General features: G+C 35.9%; 1 protein-coding gene across 1 annotated transcript in view; it reads right to left on the reverse strand.

Annotated features, from left to right (window-relative positions):
• Positions 1–20,291, reverse strand: part of LIN7A (lin-7 homolog A, crumbs cell polarity complex component) — a 206,346-nt gene that overhangs the window by 72,910 nt on the left and 113,145 nt on the right. Inside the window, exon 11 of the mRNA XM_031463079.2 lies at positions 4,999–5,117. Within this exon, the coding sequence (XP_031318939.1) occupies positions 4,999–5,117 (119 nt within the window). The remainder of the gene's footprint in view (positions 1–4,998; positions 5,118–20,291) is intronic.

Raw genomic sequence — 20,291 nt, forward strand, 5'->3', positions numbered from 1 at the left:
AAATGAGAGTAGGGGCAAATGGGAGATAATCTAGAAGCAAACAAAATCTATGACCAAAGTGTCTCAAAATTTAAAAATTTATGAACCACCTAATGGGCATTAGTACTTATATCAAAAAACAATTTCACATAGTTTTAAGAAGATATGCCACAGCCTACTGAAAATACAACATTGTTCTTAAAAATTAATTTGGTTTTACAGCAGTAAAAAGCTTGTTACTGCTTTTAACCTTTTTCTAAGGTAAATTTGGCTTGATGACTGTTTTATTATCGGTCAGGACAGCTTAGGTTTTGCTGTGGTATGATAACCCCAACATCTTGGGGGCTTATAGTAACAAAGACTTATTTCTTGCTGAAACTACATGTTTATTAAAAGTTGGCTAAAGCTTATAATTCTCATTTTCGCACTCTGCAATCCAGGCTGATTGATCACTTATCATAGAAGACATCACCAGTCACAAGGCAAAGGAAAGGGAACACAGCAAATAATGCACTGACTCAAAGGCTTCCCCAAGCAAGTGGTACACATCACTTCCACACGCAATTCCTTAACCAAAGCGGTTGTCATAATCACACGTAGCCTTAAGGAGGATGGAGAAATCCAACTGTAACATGTGCTAAGAAGGAGAGGAGAAATGGAAAACTTTTCAACAATCCACCATCACAGAATGATAGTTTCTATGGAGATAATGATAGTGAACAGATGGCTAATTCTATTTTTTATTATTTTAGTTTTAGAAAGAATTTCCTTGTATTCTGGTGCAGAAATTGGATGTCCTCTTAAAATATGACCATTCATATACTATTGACTTCTTTCTCCAAGGCACTGAGAATATAAAGTGTTGGGGAAAAGCCCATCTCTTGGCAATTGAGCAATTTAATTCTCTTAGGAAATTCTCTTATCCAAAAATCAACATTTTATAATCCTTATATTTCAATCTTTATTTTTCCTTATATTTTGATTTGTAAGTTTGGGTCATTCAAGCTAATTCATACAGTGATGAACTAAAACTTGAGGAAGCCACTTAAAATTGCAGAATTGGCTTTTAGCAGAAATATCAGTACCCTAAATGTTTCAGTTTTATCTCTCATTCAAAAATTTGTGTGAGCTTTCTTCTATCAGCCAGTGTCTCTCACTTTGGAAAAGCAGTATCATGTCTCTGCCATGCACTCCAAAATTACTTGCACCACATAGGTGCAATTTAATTATTAACCACATTCTTTAAGACCATTGGGCAAAAAAAAACAAAACAAAACCACCACCACTAAAAAAACCACACACAATCAAGATAAGTATTGCCAACTACTATCTGTATTCTGCAGATAAAACTGGGTGTGGATTGTCATTCAAGGGCAACTTGATAACATATCGATGCCTTTCTTAGTGGTATACATAGACGGTCTTGCTTTAGTACTGAACACAAAAATTTTCAGTCTTTATTACAGATTACAGAGAAATAATTAAGTAGAGAAAACACCTAATCTCTTCTAATCTCTCTTCATTAAAAAACAAAGTAAAATTTTACTATTCTCTTCCTATAATTGCTGCACGTATGCCAGGAGGTGATTCAGTGGTTTCATCCAAATGTGAAGCAAAATATGGGTGTGCTCAACACGAAACAGCAACTGCAGTCACTCTTATGTATTGCAAATAATAATAATAATAATAATTAGCAATAGCTTGGCTTGCCCTGCTTTCTTTTTAAGCATAATTTGGCCTTTGTAGTCTTGTTGGCAAGGGTGTGACCTGTACCTGGCTCTTGCTCTGGGGAGTGCAACTAAGAACGACACCTCCGTAGTTCTTGTTCATTTCTCCACCTGTCATGACAACACTGACAACTTTCACACTGGAAAGTATTACCTGGCAAATATTTCTGAAAACCCAAGTAACTTAACACCAGAGATTCTGCACGTTATCTGAATAAGAGACAAAAAACTTCAAAGGTTTCAGACCAGCCTAACAATCAGTACCCAAGAGACTAGGAGTGAAATAAAACAATTTTCAGGTATTTATCATCAAACAGCTTCATACTTCTAAGTTGTGTTTTTCTTTACTGGCTTATGGGCTCACCTGTCTGGCCACATGTATTTATCCTTTACATTTTTATTGAAGACCTTTTCACTAGATGGATTCAAAATATTATTCTATGATTCAAATTTGTTGTAGACACACTGGCTTACTTTTATCACTACTTCCCACAGTGTATGTAAAACAACACTGTAAGAATAATAAAAATTCCAAACCTAACAAAAATAAACAACACCATGCAATGGGTATGAAATGTGAGCCAAGATGAAGGGACCAAATCAATTTCTATGTAACATGTATTGCCTTTAAGAACAAAATTATTACTAAGACCATTACTCTGAACATAAAGGTAATCTTATTAATCTTATCTACCTTATAAAATGTAAGGTAGATATGTCATCTTTTCTTTCTCTGAAATTTTTGGATTGCTTATAGTTATAGATTTCCATGCACCGTTAATGACACACATAGTGACAGAGTTTGTAAAATATATTTATAATACCTATATAAGCTCTCCATATTTCTTTGCTTTTTTTTTTTTTTTTTAAATTCTCATTCTCTTTTTTCCTTAGCAAACTCTTTAAAGAAAAAGGCTTGTGTGTTTATCTGAGCTGTAAAGTATTTACATCTCCAGCACCAGCTTCTCCTCTGAACTTCAGACTTAAGATGCCTGCTGGACAGCTCTCCTTGGATGTCTGAAAAGCATCATCAGTTTACTACATCCAGACAGAGGTCTTGGATAGTCTTCTCCAAACTGGTCCATCCGCAAAGATTCCCAAATCATTACATCACCATTCATCTGACTGTTCAAGCCCACACCTAAGAATCAATGGAGACTCCTCTCTCTCACCCATGTATCTGATACATCAACAATTCCTACTGTCTTTATTCTCAAAAACACATATATTGAATCTGACAACTTCCCACTACTCACACCGTTGCCACCTTCATCCGAGTTGCCACCTTCATCCGAGCTGCCACCACCTGATCTCTTACTTGGCCAACTCCTTATGTTGTTACTGGTCTCTCCTGCTTCCACTATTGGACAGACACTTGTATTCTCACAGCAGTCAGAGAAACCTTTTTGCAAAGCTAATCAGGGCAGGTGAAAACTTTCCAAGGGCTTCCTATCATGCTTAGGATAGAATCTAATGTTTGCACCACGGCCTGAGAGGCCTTATGTGATCCTCTCTCCCACTGCTTCTAAGCAACCTACCTTCCTTATTTCACTGCAGGTGTAACTGGCTATTGGGTTGTTCCTTCTACAGATTAAGGTCATTCTTGCCTCTGGGTTTTTGCACTTGTGGTTTCCTCTGCCTGGAATACTACACCCTCTTAGTATCTGTGAGACTTATTCCACTACTTCAGTTAGATTATTTTCTGACCACCTTAATTTAATAGAGCCTTACCCATACTCCCCTAATCCTACTTCATTTCTCTCCGTGGTCTTGTCATTTTCTGATATTTTGCTGTATATTATTTATCATCATTTTTTCACTAGAATGTAAGTTCCATGAAAGGAGAGACTTTGCATTGATTACAAGCCAAATTCCCAGTGAGCTGAGAGATATATTTGATGGTTCCTATTCTTTAGTTCTGTGGAAAGCAGAAAGGTAATAGAGTATCTAAGATGAAAAGCCAGCCACCAAATCTCAGGGGAGGAGCACCCTGTGAAGGAAGAAAAGAGTGTACAGGGGATTTAGCTTTGGTCTACCGAGTGACTACAGGAAGCCCACGGGGTTTCTACACATCGTATACCTTTCCCGCTGCGCAGCCAATGGCCAAGAATTCATACACTTTGAGAAATTTCCTTTGAGTCTTTAGTCAAACTCAGACGTTAAACCTTAGAGCTAGAATTATGATTATTTCCTTAAGCTATGTTCATTACAAACAAAAATTAAGTAGTGAACTTCACTTGATAAAGACTTAGCACAAGCAGTCTAAGTCAAATCTCAGCAAAATCCAAATATTAACCGCACTGGGTAGGCTCTGGTTTAAATATGCAGTGAGAGAGGTTTTGTATGTCTCTACTGCAGTCACATGAGTCCTTTTCACTTAGTGACAATTCACACTAGAACTGCTGAGGCATAAAATATTCCTTAACCACAAGTAGAGTTTCAAAGAGTAAGGGAGGTTGATACAAGCATCCCTTGAGAGGCGTGTGCCCTCTGCTATAACAAATTCTCTGGCAGTCATTGCTGGGGACTTCTAGAAGGACAATATGCTGGATATATGGACTTTAGGTTGTAATTAATAAATTGTTATTTAGCATCTGATAGGCAGGGCGCGATGGGCTTACTGAATAAAACAATGTAGTATGTATATATCTTAAGTGAACTATCTTGTAACCAGTGAAATTCATTAATTGGTCAATTCCACCCAAGGCAACATGAAATTCAAATAGTCATTTTACACACACGTGATTCACCACAGGCTTTTTGAAACCACACAAATGAGGAAAGCATTATAAAGATCTGTTGAAGGTTATATCAACCTGTTCAATTTCCCATTTATTGCACTAAACAGTAATGTCTGGATTACTACACCTTTAGTCACTAGGAAGTTACTGTTTCAGATGTACCCGTGAAAGATTCAGTTGAGTGTTCTTTTAAGAAAAGCTCAGCTCCTATTAATTATGACTATTTCTACCTAAATTTCCAGATGGTTTCACGTGACTACTACATAGTTTCGACATGTCACAGGCATCTGCTGAGGCAGCCACTTCATTGGTACCATAAGATTAACATTTGGTTTTATATATGAATGCATAAATCCTAATGGGTTCTAACTTCAGAATTTAGAAGACTATATTTTATCATCTGTCTAAGCAGTTAAAAACAGAAGGCTAAGATGTAGTTATAATCTTAACTATTTCTACTGTTTGTGTGGAAAAGACATGCTTTCTAGTCATAAGACATATGGCAGAATATTATTATTATTAAAAGTATTATTAAAATCTTAGTGTCATACCTCTCGAATAGCAGTACAAAACTCACTCTGAAGGACTTTTTTGAGAGATTGTAGCTTGTGCACTGGTACTTCTCCAGATTCCTGTAGTTTTTCCAGTAATTCAATTGCTCTGGCAACATCTGAATAAAAATAAAAAAGGAGAGACATGGAGTAAACTGTATTTCATCACCAAAGTACCATCATTCCAACTGAACGGTGACAATGAAAAATAAGTGGTAGTAATTGCAGAAATCAGAATTTACAATTCATAGCTTATTGATCTCATCTTTTGGTAAAAGGTCATTTAAACCTGTTCTGCACAATTTGTCACTTAATACATCTTCTTCTCATATGTTATTTCTGTCACACAAATTAGTTTGAATATTCTTTCAGGAAAGTAGGGCAGGGAACATGTCTTTGGTAGATTCTGAAATCCCAGTAACTAAATGAGTCCTGTCAATTTTACCTCTGAGATTTTTTTTTTTTCAGTTTGCCTTTTCTCATTCCACATTTGTTACATCTGCATTTTTACACTTATTAGTATGATGATTTGATTAACATGCATCTCCTCTACCTTCTATAAACTCCTTGAGGGTGGGAACTTACTTGGGTTTACTCACCACTGCATCCTCAGAGTCTGGTGTACTACAGTGAATAAATATTTGATAAATGAGTGAATTAATTAATTGGTTCTCTCCATTTCACTCTCATTGTATTATTCTAGACCCTAATCTCCACCTCTCCTCTGTCCAACTGGAATCACTTTTTCTCCTCCAGCCTCTTGATACAGTTCATAAAGTTATCTTCTTAAAATAAAAATGATCATGTACCCACCTACCAGTTTCTAGGACAGTACCAAAAAGAAAAGAGTTTTCAATAACAACTAACTGAAACACTTCCCTTTCACTTGACAGAATCAAAGGTTAATATATCAAAAAACATAATCTTTTATAGTCATACTTTTCAAATTCCCAGGGTAGTTTTGTATTGCCAAGAAAAAATATAATGAAGGCCATTTAAAAAATACTTACGGTGATCTCTTCTACCTCCGTTACTGTAGTCAATAATTCACTGAAAAGTCACCTAGGCATTTATGTATAGGATAGAGATTTTCAATTCCTAACTGACTAGTTCCAGAAAGTATTCTATATCCCTGCTATCAAGATTATAAATTCATTCATTCATCTATTCATCCACTAACTTCTGTTTCTGTTAGATTTGGCATCAAGCTTAATAAAAAGAATAAAACACATTTCCTTTCTGAACTCACAATCAAATGGCAAAAAAATACAACAGCATAGCTACCTGTAATAAAATTGTTACCACCTCAGAATCTGAGTGGGGTTGGCAGAGGTGTAAGTATCTAGCTAAAGAAAATAACCAAAAAGTGGCTTTAATGGAGACTCTTCCATGAAGTATTGCCAATTTATTGCTGATTGTGGTCCAAAGAAGCACAAATCATGAAATCAATACGACACTGACAATTTCAAAAGTCTGTCTTTTTTGTATATAAACTAGAAGTCAACATAACCAATTGGACAACACCAGCCACAGTCACAATCAGTAAGATACCGAGCTAATAATTTTATGGATTTCTAGCTGCAGAAAAGACTCTATCTAGATGCCAATGGGTACTTGGAACTCTCAACATGTTTAAAACTGTGCACATTATATTTTTTCCTGAAACTATCTCGTCTAATCCCTATATTCCCTATTTCCATTAATAGCATCTCCACCCATCCTGTCTTTCAAGCTAGACTGTAACATCATCTTTCACATTCACCTCCACATGCAATTAGTCAGCAAGTGCTGTTGATTCTATCTCAAAATGCCTTTTGAATGGAATCCCTTTGCTTCGTTATTTCAGGGAAGCCTCTATTATTTCTCACCTGGGTTACTGGAACATCTCCTAACTGTTCTTTAAATGGCTTTTCTTTTTAAGTCCATCCTCCACGTTGCTCCCAGAGTGATGGATCTCACTGCATAGAACCCTCTCTGGCTTCCTCCTGCCTACAGGGTGAAGTTCAGACCACTTAGGGGTACATACAAGACCCTTAACAACAGACCTCTTCTAACTCATCTCTAGAAACCTTCTCCTGCCCATCCAAAATTTTTGCTACTCTAGGACATGCCACGGGTCCCTATGACTTTGTACATATCATCCCCTGTTCCTGGAATGCAATTTATTCATTCATCCAATAGTGCCAGGCATAGTGCTACACGTGGGAGACACTGTGGTAATGGAGACAGCCTTGAGTTCTTGCTTTCATGACACTTACAGGCCTGAAGGGTCACAGATACCCATTAAGTGGGTGTGAGCTATAAAAGAAGCACAGGCCAGTACACGGATGTCTAACCAAGACTCGTATCATCATCCAGGAGGTCAGGGAGGAACTCTGTGAGAATAACAGCTAGGCAGAGCCCTAAGTACGAGGTAAGGGTGAGGAAAGGGGGGGGGGAAGTTCCAGGCAAATGAATGCAGACTGAAGTATTGTGGGGAATTTAAAGAACTGAAAGTTCAATATGGCCGAAGCTGAAACCAGGACAAGAGTAGCAAGAGAGGCAGAAGAGAGAAATCACATCATGGAAGCCATGTTAGGCCATGTAGGGAAGACCTGGCTTAAACAACATCTCCTTAGACATGCCTTCCTTGACTCTCCAAGGCAGATGTAGTTGTTATCACATCTGTGTTTCCACAGTTCTTTGTTCACACATCCACGGTAATAATTACTACTCTCTGTTATACCTCTTTTTGCATATATGTCTCCTTCCTTCACCCTTGCAAATCTATAAGCTTCTTGAGAGTTCAGGAACAATATCTTATTTATCACTGTATCCATAGTTCATTGAAGAGTACTTGACAAATATTAGGTGTTTAAATATATATTTATTGAGTGAATAATGAATTAATTAATGAGACTGGCTAGAAAGGCAGGGTTTAGAGGTCTATGTCTAGTTGGACATACAACTTCTCATGAGACCAGACCTCCAGATGACTGCCAACCCTGGTCAAGACTGGCTTGGGTCTGGTGTTGGGGAAGGATACAAGCCTGAACCTATAGGCTAAAGGCTGTTGAGTGACTGACTGTACTGGAAGAAGTACAGAAGAGTTGAAAATGACTATTCAGTTCTTACCCTAGGCTGCACTTTAAAATTATCTGGGGTACATTTAAAAATTATTTATTTATTCCTCCCCCTCCTCATTTTATTGATATATAATTGACATATAACACTGTATTAGTTTAAGTTATATAAAATAATGATTTGAGCATATATATATAGCAAAATGATTACTACAGCAAGTTATTAATGTCTGAGACTCACCCCAAATGAACTAAACCAGAATATATAAAACAGTGGTCCTCAACCTTGGCTGCAGACTGGAATTACCTGGGGAGTTTTTAAAACCATGGATGCCTGGTCTCACCCCAGAGATTCCAGTGTGATTGGCAGAGGGTGGGGCCTGAGTCTGGGGCTTTTGAAAGCCCTCCAGGTGATGCTGAAGTATAGCCGTGGTTGAGAATCACTGGTCTAGTTGGCATGGGTATTTTTATAGCCCAATGTGAAATGTGCACGTAGGACTGAGAATCTCTGCTAGAAATTAATGGTTTTAAAACATGAGTGGGCCTAAGAATCACCTGGGGAGATGTATTAAAATGTAGGTTCCTGACCCCCTACCCGCACTTGAGGGACATGGATTCAGGAAGGAAGAGAAAAAGGACCAGGAATTTGCCTTTTAAACAAATGATTCAAGCGATTCTCAAGTTGTTGCTTCACAGATCCCACTTCAAGAGACAGAGAACAAAGTGATAGTTCACGGTTTTTTTCAGCCCCAGTGTTCCAGAAACTCTTGCATGTTCTATGATCCTCTGATACCCTGTGTAACAGGGTACTGAATGGGATTCTTCTGGGAGTCTCAGAATTATTGATAAAAGCCCATGAACGAAAGTAATTAGTGTTAAGTACCAGCCCCATTCCGAAACAGTGCTTCTAGCAAAGGCTGCTTACTAGAAACACCTGTGGAAGTTTTAAAACCAGCCGGCTTCCCCTGACCAATTAAATCAAAATCTCTAAGAGATCCAGTCATCAGCATTTTTGTTTTTGTTTTTAAGCTTCTGATTCCTATGACCATCCAAAGTTGAGAAATAGTGTTCAAAAAAGATCTATCAAGGAAACTAGACCCCCACCCCATTAAGACTTATTAAGCTGCACTAGCCCTATTAGGTTACACTATTGGCCTTTTCCCAGTCCTTATTAAGAGGTAATTGTGAGATGAAAGAAAATTCGTGAAGAATTGTTAAGTCACTAACTTTGGACAGCATACTAAGTCTTTGGCTTCTCTTCCATTAACTAAGCAAGGAGTGTACCAAACAGAACCGACTGGAGCTGTTGGGGGTGCCCGCACAGGGAGACCAGACTCCCTTTCCTGGGTGCACAGGCAGCGGATTTGGTGATCAGCCTGTCCTCTGTGCCTGTCTGTTCAGAGGGAGAGAACTGGAGAGCAGTGCCACTGGAGCTTGAACCATTTTGCTGGCACCCACCCACGGGAATCCAGCCGTGTGAGGTCACAGGGGATACAGCAGTTAGTAAAAGCCAAAAGAAGTCTAAAAACCAAAGGTGGGAGAGATCAGATCCCTTCAACCCAGGCCTAGCTGGTGCTGCAAACAAAGATGGGTTGAGCGATAAGCTGGATGTTAGACTCGAGTTTCAAATGAAATTCTGATTCCCCTTAGCTCTACAAAAATACCAGAAATCTGCAAGGCCAAGATCTAGAAAGAAGCGAAAGAAGCCTGTAAGTAAAACGCTCATTCTTAAAATGACTGCAGTTAAGTGTGTGTAGTTTATTTATGAGTCCCCTCAAGGTTCTTATTGAGAATCTCCATATACTTATTTTATGGAAATATTCTACAAAAGTTGGTTACTAGCACAGAAGTCTGGGTTTACTAGGATAGCTAAGATTAGAAGGAGTATTAGATAAGGACTGTGGAGGCTGCTTGACAAACACGATGAAAACAAGAAGACGTCAGAATTTTTTCCTGAGAGACTCTTGTCTGCCGACTCTCAAGTTCATACCTCTACCATCTATCCCATTATCTAAACAAAATACTTTGATATTACCTTTGCCCCCTCACTTTCCCTCACACCCTGCTTCCCATTAATCCTCACTTCTAAAAGCGACCATAACAATAAACTTTTACTTAAGGTTTATGACGCAGGAGTCATTGTATGCTGAGAGCTTTACATATTTTAGCCCCTTTTATCCTTATAACAACTTTATGTGGTAGTCAATATCCACATTTTCCAATGAGAAAATTGAGGCTTATAGAGAGTTTAAGGATCTCATTAACAAATAGGGGATCTGGGTTTGGAGTCTGGATCTAAGTGATTGTAACCCTGTACCTTTTATTTTTATTCCAATAATAGCTTTTCTTTTAGCAGCTTTTCCCTTCAACATTCAGTACTTGTATAACATCCCTGTGCTCTGCAGGATTTCTTGGTCAGAGGCCGAGATCTTAATCATATGTCTCTCAATAAAGATTAACCTCTATTCCATTTACCAGGATATCTCTCTCAGTAATTCTCATTGACCATCAGAATTATCTGGAGAGCTTTTAAATGATAGGGAAGAGTGTTTTTCAGCCTTGGCTATCCACTGGAATCACCTGGGTGAACTGAAAACAAAACAAAACAAAACAAAACAAAACAAAACAAAACAAAACAAAACAAAACAAAACAAAACAAAACACAAGATACCTAGATCCTATCTACATATATTTCTGATTTCACTGTTCTGGGATATGGCCTGGGCATCAGGACCTTCAGAGCTCCCCAGTGATATAATGTGAAACCATGCTAAGAATCAGTGATATGGCTTGTCAAGGTACACCATGGGGATTCTAATAACACTGTTACTTATAATACTAATTGCTGTCACATATAGTGTTTAGTATGGCATGGATTTTCAACATTTTACTTCTCTTAGCACTATGAGGTATCTCCATTTTATAGAAAAGGAAACTGACACCCACAGAGTTAGAAGTATTTCTCCAGGGAAAGAGATAGTAAGTTGTAGAGTTAGGATCTGACTCCTGGCAATATGGCTCTAGAATCTGAACTACATTCGATACATGACTCAGGAATCCACATTCTTAAAATCATTCCCAGCATTTCTTCTCCAAGGTTGTGAACAGAGATTAAGCTAATCTGATCAACAAATCCTTGCTTGAGAGCTGAAAGCAGTGGTTCTCAAATATTAGTCAGCTAAAAATTTAACCCTGGACCATTAATTAAAAATCGATATTAAAAAAAGGAGGCTGAGGGTGAAGCCTTGAAATCTGCCCTTTCATTAGTCATCACAGATGGTGCTGATGTAGAAAGTGGTTCACAAATGCACTTTACAGATTACCAATAGTTTAATATGTGATCCAAAACAAAATGAGTTAATGGACATCATTTATTCAGTGTTTACTTGCCTTACTTAAGTCATCTTATAAAATTCTCACAAATATATAAGGATTACTATTGTTTCCATTGTACAGTTAGAGAAAAATAAAAAACAACTAAACCTCAGAAAAATGAATTTTCTGGCTCAACTAGTAAATGGTAGGGCCAGGATTCAAAACCAGATGTGTTTGACTCCAGGGCCCATGCTCTTATTTATTTCTCTATCCTGCTATGGAAAAGGGATTAGAAATAAAACAATAAAGGTATAGGAAACTTATTTTTTAAATATAGCATCATGGAATGGACCATCGCAAGGTAAGGCAAACAGATACAATACTGCCCAAAGCTGTAGATGGTAACTCTTTGATTATAGTATAATCAGTGTGTTCATATTGATAACATATCTTAATCATCAAAATGATCAGATCATCAATTGCCTGACAGTAAGATAATATATTTTGGACAGACTTCCTTTAAAATACGTTGAACAGTATAACCAAAAACAACAATAAAATACTGGAATTAAAGTGAAATGAGCCTCCAGTGATCAGGAATAGTTCAATTTTCACATATTCTATCCTTAATGATAAAGTTTTATTACCTGAGCTGACATTTAGACTGCCAAGTTTGACCCATGATTCATTTGCATCTGGAACTTGGATGAAGATGGCACTGGGTCATTTAAAGCATACTGCACCCTATTTCCATAAAAATCTATTGAGTGCTATGGAAAACAATGTGAATTACCTACCCCCTAGCCATCTAAAACCCTCATATTCCTTACCTTCTACCACAGAAGCTGGGAAGCAAACATACTTCCTCTTTCCAGACTCTTGTCATTTGGCTAAGTTGCTGTGTTAAGTCTCTGGCTATGGCTTCCAGGAAGGCTCTATGATGGACAAACTGCTGGCATATGCTTCAGTGTTTTGGTCTTTGCATCCTTCCTCCTTCCCCAGTCTCTTGCCAGCTATAATGCTTTAATGTGCCTAGAGATGAATTGGCCATTGTGTGATCATGAATATGACTGTCACATGCTAACAAAGGTGGAGTAGGAAGAAGGAAGGAGCGTAGCCCTTGAGGGCAACACTGCCCTGTGTCCTAGCCTTGAACTCAGCAACCCCATGATCCTTGTCTGTGAGGCAAATATATCCTTTACTATTTGGTTTTCTGTGACTGGCAACCAAATACAAAATAACTGATACAAGAGGACATGACTTTAAAGGCACTATTCTGAGGTTGCAGGGACAAGGCTGATATTCTTGAGAAACTGGAGTCACATATGGTAGTCCTTGTTAAGATAGTCATGGAAAGCCTCTCTGACAAGGTGACTTTAGGACTGAGACTTGAATGTTGAGAAGGAGCCAGCCAGATGAAAACCCAAAGGAGGGGCATCCAGACAAAGAGAACAACAAGGGCCTAAACTGAGCGGACCGAGCCTACATATTAGAACAGAGAAAACCAGTGTCAGTGAAACACAATGAGGAGGGCAGATTAGCAACAGCAAGCACAGTGTGCCAGTAAATGATTAACAACTAGCTCTTCAAAACACAGGGACAAAACAGAAAAGGCCCTGATTTGTAGCATTTGCCGATTCTGTAGTGTAAATATTCCTACCATGGCCAGTTTCAAGCCACCAACGTGGTATCACTGGCTTGCAAAATTCTCAACAATCAGCAATCCCAAGGCAGAAAGTACCATTCCGAGCACACCACTGTACAGGAAACAAAGTCTGAGACGTAAACAGGGGCTAGATTGGGTGCAAAGATTTTGTAAGAAGATTATATGTTAGTGTAATTACTAAAGAAAGCCACTGGAGAGTTTCTGGAAGAAGAATGGTATGATTTGATTCACATTTTATAAGTATCACCAACTATTGTTTGAAATACTAGATACTGTGGATCAAAGGTATGTGCAGGAAGCCAGCTAGGAGGAAGGCTGTTATAGTGGCCTGGGTAAGACATGGCGGAAGCTTAGACTCAGTGGGGGCAGTGGGGACAGCAAGATATGGACAGCACAGGTGGGGAGAAGAATTAGGACCCCAAGGGGGTGCACAGGTCTCAACAGATGTCTCTCCAGCAGAAAAGGACTGACTAGTGAATACAGCCACACGACTTAGCCTGTTTCATCAATATTTGTGGCTGCTGTTTTACTTATTTAAGCAAATGGTGTCAACAAATTTAGTAAGTAACAAGAATAACCATGTAGAAGAAAAGTATCACCACCTCAAAGATAAAAATTATTTTAAAAGAAAATAATAAGAGGGTGACACTTTTCCCTGTTTATTCTTTTCCTGTCTAAATAAGATCCCTCCATGCAGGATTTATTAGGGATTATATAAAGTGATTTACCATTGCACCAAGCAGTTGGAAAATATGGATATAAGCTAAAAGTGAGACCTGGGAATATAAAATTTGGTAATAGTGATTTTATACAGTTATCTTGAGGTATGAATGAGAATATAATCATAATGAGATTTGCATATAGAGTGCCTGGCACATGAGTTGTAGGTGAGATCAATACCTACCATCTTTTCTTATAACCTTTCTTTCTGTGAGTCCTCACTTCCTGTTCTATCAGTGGCAATGTTTGAAAAGGAAATTAAAATTATAGGAATGGAATTATGCTACTCAAATTTCCTTTGATAAGGTGACTAGGTGGTCCTCTTTTTAAAGACATACTCTCATACTTGAATAACTAAGTTTAAGTAGAATGGCTATGAACAACAAAATCTAGCCATAGGTCAGTATTTTATGTACAGTACTGTACAAGTCATTATTAAGACTACATTTTAAATAGTGTACATGAAATATTGACTTATTGCTAGCTTTATGATGTATCTAAAAATTGGACCAAAGAATGCTCAGTTTAAAAATCTAATGCTGCACAACAGAACATGTGTACCAATAAATTAAAATAGCCGATTATTTTTTGCACTTCTATTGCTGTGATAGGAAAGGAAACTGTCAATTTACAAGTTACTGAGACATGACAACCAGTGTGTCCTTCTTATTCAACAGTCATCTCCGTTTTGTTCCAGCCACAACTTGCCACGTTCCTTAAATGCAGACCAACTGAAGAGCGAGGTCAATTTAAATGTGCTCAAATTTAAAACTTCATCTACTATGCTGTTAAAAACAATCCCACTTCATGTGTATTATCAAATGCTGAATGACTTTTCTTCCTGGGATTTGGGATGACACTGCAGTGTATCACAAAAAGTTTGACAATACTAGAATTTTTAAATCATGAATTTATAGAATGAAAAACGCCAGCCCAGACTCTGCTCAAAAAGTGTTTGCCAAAGCTACTGCAACCAGAGCAACACTTTATGCTATAAAGGGAAAAGCTGTAGTTGCTAAGAGTCTCTGAAGTGGTAGGTACCTGTTTCATTTGAAAGTGATTAGGTACCCAATAAACAAATCTTTAGGTATACAAAGCTTAAGATGGCTTTCTTTGTTAAACAATTCCTGTTCCGTGGTTGGAATGAGTAATGTGTTCCCAGTTTTTCTAGGAACTATATTCAGTGTTTTCTTCTTTCTCTTTTCTTCTTTCCTTAAAAAAATGTCATCTAATTTTCCCCAGCAGCTAAAATTAAAGCTTGATTTGCCCACCATTACCTGAGATCTCAGGAAATCAAAAGTTTCACTTTTTTTGTTTGAGCTTTTAACTCTATTACATTTGATGCCTTTCCCTTTCTTCTATATTTTCACCTCACTTTTCTTTTTAATCTTGCATTTATGTCTCTCCATAATGACAGTCAATTATAATTTTATCCCTAAGAACAGTGAAATTTCTTGTTTTCAACCTTCTTGGCATCCATGCAAATGAACACCTGACTTGACTGTGTTTGGGGAATCTATGAGGAATTAGACACGGCCAAAATCTGTTTTTGCACGTCTGGAAGAAGTTGAACAACCTACTGCCCTTTTTAATGCTAAATACTAAAACACTTGTGTCCTGTCAGTTTTTGTATACTCCATTGTATGCAACACAGAATCATGACAATTGGGAGCACTTAAAAATTGTTTGTTGAATAGAAATGCTTGTATGGAATTAAATGTTATTGTTATATTTATATAAGTATTTGTATTCACTAGTTAACAATGGTACTACATCAAGCCCTATTTGACAAGATTTAGATTTCTCACAAAATGTGAATTCTGAGAAATGAAGATTTAAGGGGCTGGACTCCATCTTTTTATAATGATCAAATTTAATCTTCTACAAGTGGGTGAAGTAAGAACCACGGGTATGACTTGGAAAGTGGATCAGAGTTTATTTTAGCACTTGTGAAAATGTTTAGGGAAGGCTTATTTTAAACTTTCTGGGGAGGTATTTTGAAGTACACGGTCCAAACTACACTTTGTAGGCAAAGTGTGAAATTTCTCAGAAAATGAATATAATGAGCACTTCTTCATTAGCCAATGAAGTACCGAGTGTACAGCTGTAGGTATACAGCCCTCACGCACAGATGAGCAGCGTGACACTTCAACAGTGCATCAGCAGCTACGCAGCTTCTCCATCCACATTCCTCCTTATTTACACTTCACTTATGACCTCAACTGATTTTAGATGCAGTTGGGTGAAAAAACACCTTTCACAGAGCTTTAAATTTAACTTTAAATTGAAGTCTATGCATTTATCTTCCCTTTCATAAACTTCTTACCTGTCTAATGTTTTCTCAATAAAAGTTAAATAATTATTGTCTGGTATCTTATAATACTAGTCTCAAAAAGATAAAGATTCTTGGGCTCCATGCGTTTTAGCATTTCCCCAGATTAGTACCCAAAAAACAAGCAAGCTTTTATAATGGTAGTAATTCCACCTATGTATATTGTAAAATTGGGATTGTTTTCCTGATTATTATGGGTACATCCCAATTTCCTTTTTCATAGTGCTCAGGAAATGAGAAGGGAAAGATTTTATCAGGAAATTGCTGGAGGGTCTCCCAATCAAGTTGAGTGTTTTCAAAGAGCTCCTTATAAAGAAACCTTGTAAATTTAACTTTTCATGTCCTGGCATATCTCCTGTACTAGAGAATGGATGAATGTTTTTATCTAAACTGACACTTTGATATATTATTCTGCTATCAAGCTACTTAATAATATGTTTCCTCTGTTATCTTATCACTACTATATCATACTGTCATCAGTCTCTTAGATACTTTGAGAATTGTATGCTGAGGTTAGTGCGGTGCTATCTGTCTTTAAAAGTTGATTAGAAGACAAAGTGAAGCTTGGTGTTGGCAGAAATTGCTGTGGTGAATAGTTTATGTATTTTGTTGAGAACATTATTATTATTATCAAGCTGTATAAAAGATGATTTAAAATTCCAAGCAAAAATTATAAAATAATGAGTTTCTCCTCATTATGTTAGACTCCCTGGGGCTGCTTTGTCAGACTTTCTATTGATGTTTCTTTTATAAACCAAATCTTGGGAATAAAGAAGAAGGAAAAATAATTGTTTAGTAACTTACTGCATTTGCAAAGCAAACTAATATTGACTAATGAAGAGTTATTTGGTTGTACAATTACATAATGTATTAAATAAAATTTAAAATTATAAAAAACAAACTTGAATACTTTTTTTCCCTAATTATAAAATAAATTCGTATCTTGGGGAGGTTTATAAGGTAAATGTGAATTCCAGTCCTTTACTTTACTTTTTTTTAGTTTAAAAAAATATGTAAAACTTTTATTTATATTATCAAGACTATTTTCATACATTCTTTCTAAAAATGATTCAAAATAATTTAGCTAAATGAATAGCTTAAGACTGAAGTAACTATTTTACTTAATTTTCTCTAACTCCTCAAGTTCACTATTTTACTAAGAATTTTAATCATAGGTATTAGTTGATTTCATTTCTTTACAATTTAGTTTTCTGATGACTTTTCTTTGTCATCAGATCATTCTTTATATTACAATTAACAGAATTCTATTTAGTATTTTACTTACTGAGTTACCAAATATGTTCCCATTATTTTTAACATAAGCTCTGGAATAGTTAAAATATTTTAGAAGTGCCTGTTATTTGAAGAACAGATCTTTGTACCTTCATCTGGACATGAGGCCTTCATTAAAGATAAGTTTTAGCTTTTTTTTTTTTCATTTTAATTTCCTCTGTTTTGGGGCTATTATGATTTTCTACCAGTTTGTGGTCAGTTTAGAAAATTTCTATGGTTTTACAATGTACATTTCACCTAATTTTCTTTTTTTTTTTTGCTCTAAAGTTGTATATATTACTTGATACTTTAAAAATATCTCTTCAATATCTATAGTTATGTTCTAGTTCTCATTTCAAGGTTATTTATTTGTATCACTATTCTTTTCCTTGATCAAACATGAAAATATATTCATTTTACGTCTTTTCAAAGATCTAGCATTTGATTTTATAAAATATATTTTGTTTTATTGCCACTTATATTTAGTAACCTGCTTTTATTCATATTGCTTCCTTCTTTATCATTTGCTTAGATGTGTGTGTGTGTGTTTTAATGACCCTATTTTTTTCTCAGAATCCCACTGTAGCTGTATCTTGCTTCTTTTGATGGATCATTTCTTTGTAGTCCACCATTTAATTTTAATTTGTTAAGGTAAATGTTGTTTAGAGCAAAACAACTTTTTCTAGGGGCATGTTTTTAAGAGGATTATACCTGTATTCTTTACTTTTGATGTCATATATTGATCAGAGAAAATTGCCCTGTGAGTTTTCATTTTGGATTTTAACAATATTTTTGGAATCATACATGATAAATAATCCACAGATGGCTGAAAACAATGGATACTACAGATACAAACATAAATAAAATGTGTGCTCAAGCTTAAGTGATTTATTGAAATTTCAAGTAGTTTTCCTTTTTACTGTCTATTAACTGTCAATCTCTGAGAAAGTTGTGTGAATTGCTGATTTTTTCCACTAACAGTTTTTGCCTCACACACATAATTTCTAAACTGATGGTAGGTACAGAAAGGTTTAGGATCCTAATAGTTTCTTAGTAATGTTTCTCTACTAAATATCACCCTCTGTCACACTTAATTTTGGCTTGAATTCTATTTGAACTGATATTTTAATATTATTCTGCTATATTTTTGTTCTGACTTTTCCCAGGTATTACACCTTCCATCTCTTTTATTTCCAAACTTTCTCTTTGTGATTGTCTCTTTTTCTTATCAGCTTATTATTTTCTTGATTTTCTCTGATACTTTAATTAAAGCATGTATTCTATTTATTCTAGTAATTCTACTTTTTTCTGAGGTACTTTTTTGAGATAGGTGCCTTCATAAAAACAGTTGTTCTCAAAGAATGGGTGTTTTTTTGTTTGTTAGTTTTTATCTATTATTTAACTTCAGGATTTAGATTAAATTATACACTTCCATAACCAAATAGGTATTCTCATCCAACATTGAATACAGTTTCTGATAATAGAGCCTCGTTTCAGGATATGGTATGCAGGTGTCTGAGAAATGGCCACTTCAGCAAGGAGGAAAAAAGATGCTTTGTCACTGGATGTGATGGTTCATCATATTTAAGACTTTGTAGTCTGAAATGTCAGTGATGAAGCCAGAACTAGGACTAAGATACTCTGAAACCCAGACCAGACTTTTTTCTACTACACTACTCAATATTTAGTTGAAATTGTTCAGACTTGTTTTTGTCATTGGGTCCTAATTAAAAATAGTTTGCTGTATACACAAATGTGTACCAATCATAAAAATGTTTCCAACATGTTCTAAATCAATATTCACATCTCTACTACATCTTTCATCTTCATATGCTGACTTGCCATCTGTACATCTTCTTTAGTGGAGTGTCTATCCAAATCTTGTTTATTTTTTAATTGGGTAATTTATTTTGTTTAATTGTTGAGTTTTAAGAGTTCTTTACATATTCCAGATACAAATCATTTATTAGATATGTTTTGCAAATATTTTCTTCTATTCCTTGGCTTGTCTTTTAATTTTTTAACAATATCTTTTAACTGCAAATTTAACAATACCTTTCTTAACAATACCAACAATGTAAAATTTATTATCATTTTCTATTATGGTTCATGCATTTTCCATTCAGCCTAAGAAATTCTGGATTAGCCCAAGGTCTCAAAGAGTTTCTTCTATACTTTCTTTTAAAAGAATATAGTTTTAGGTCTTATATTTAGACTTAGACCCATTTTGAGTTGATTTTTGAGTATGATGTGAAGGGTTAGGTTCAATTTTCTGTATGTGAGTATTCAATTTTTATAGTACCATTTATTGACAGGACCAGCCTTTCCCCATTGAGCTTCCCCAGCACAACTGTTGAATATCAATATACATTTGCGGGCCTATTTCTGAACTCCATCCGATTTTTGATTGATCTGAATATCAATACTTGCACTAATATCACACTTTCTTGATTTACTATATCTTTATAGTCAGTTATGAAATGAAATAGCAACGTAAACCCTCTAACTCCATTCTTGTTTTTCAATTTTGCTCTTCTGCAACCTCTGCATTTTCAAATAAATCTTACAATTAAGTTGTGAATTGTTATTCTGCCTAAAAAAGACTGCTAACATTTAAACTGGAATTGTATTGCATCTATGTAACAATCTGGGAAAAACTGACATCTTTACAGTGTTGAGTCCTCCAACTCCAAGAACATAGTATACAACACCATTTATTTAAGTTTTCAATTTCTCTCAGCAATGGTTTGTAGTTCTTAGGATCTAATTCTTGCACAAATTTTGTTAAATGTGACTATTTCATGATTCTAATGCTATCATATTACTTTTTAAAATTTTAGTTCCAACTGTTTATTGCTGTTATATAGAAATATGATTGATATTTTCATGTTAACCTTATATCTTGTCTCCTTACTAAAGTCATTTA

This window comes from Camelus dromedarius, chromosome 11, assembly GCF_036321535.1.
Source record: "Camelus dromedarius isolate mCamDro1 chromosome 11, mCamDro1.pat, whole genome shotgun sequence".
NCBI lineage: Eukaryota > Metazoa > Chordata > Mammalia > Artiodactyla > Camelidae > Camelus > Camelus dromedarius.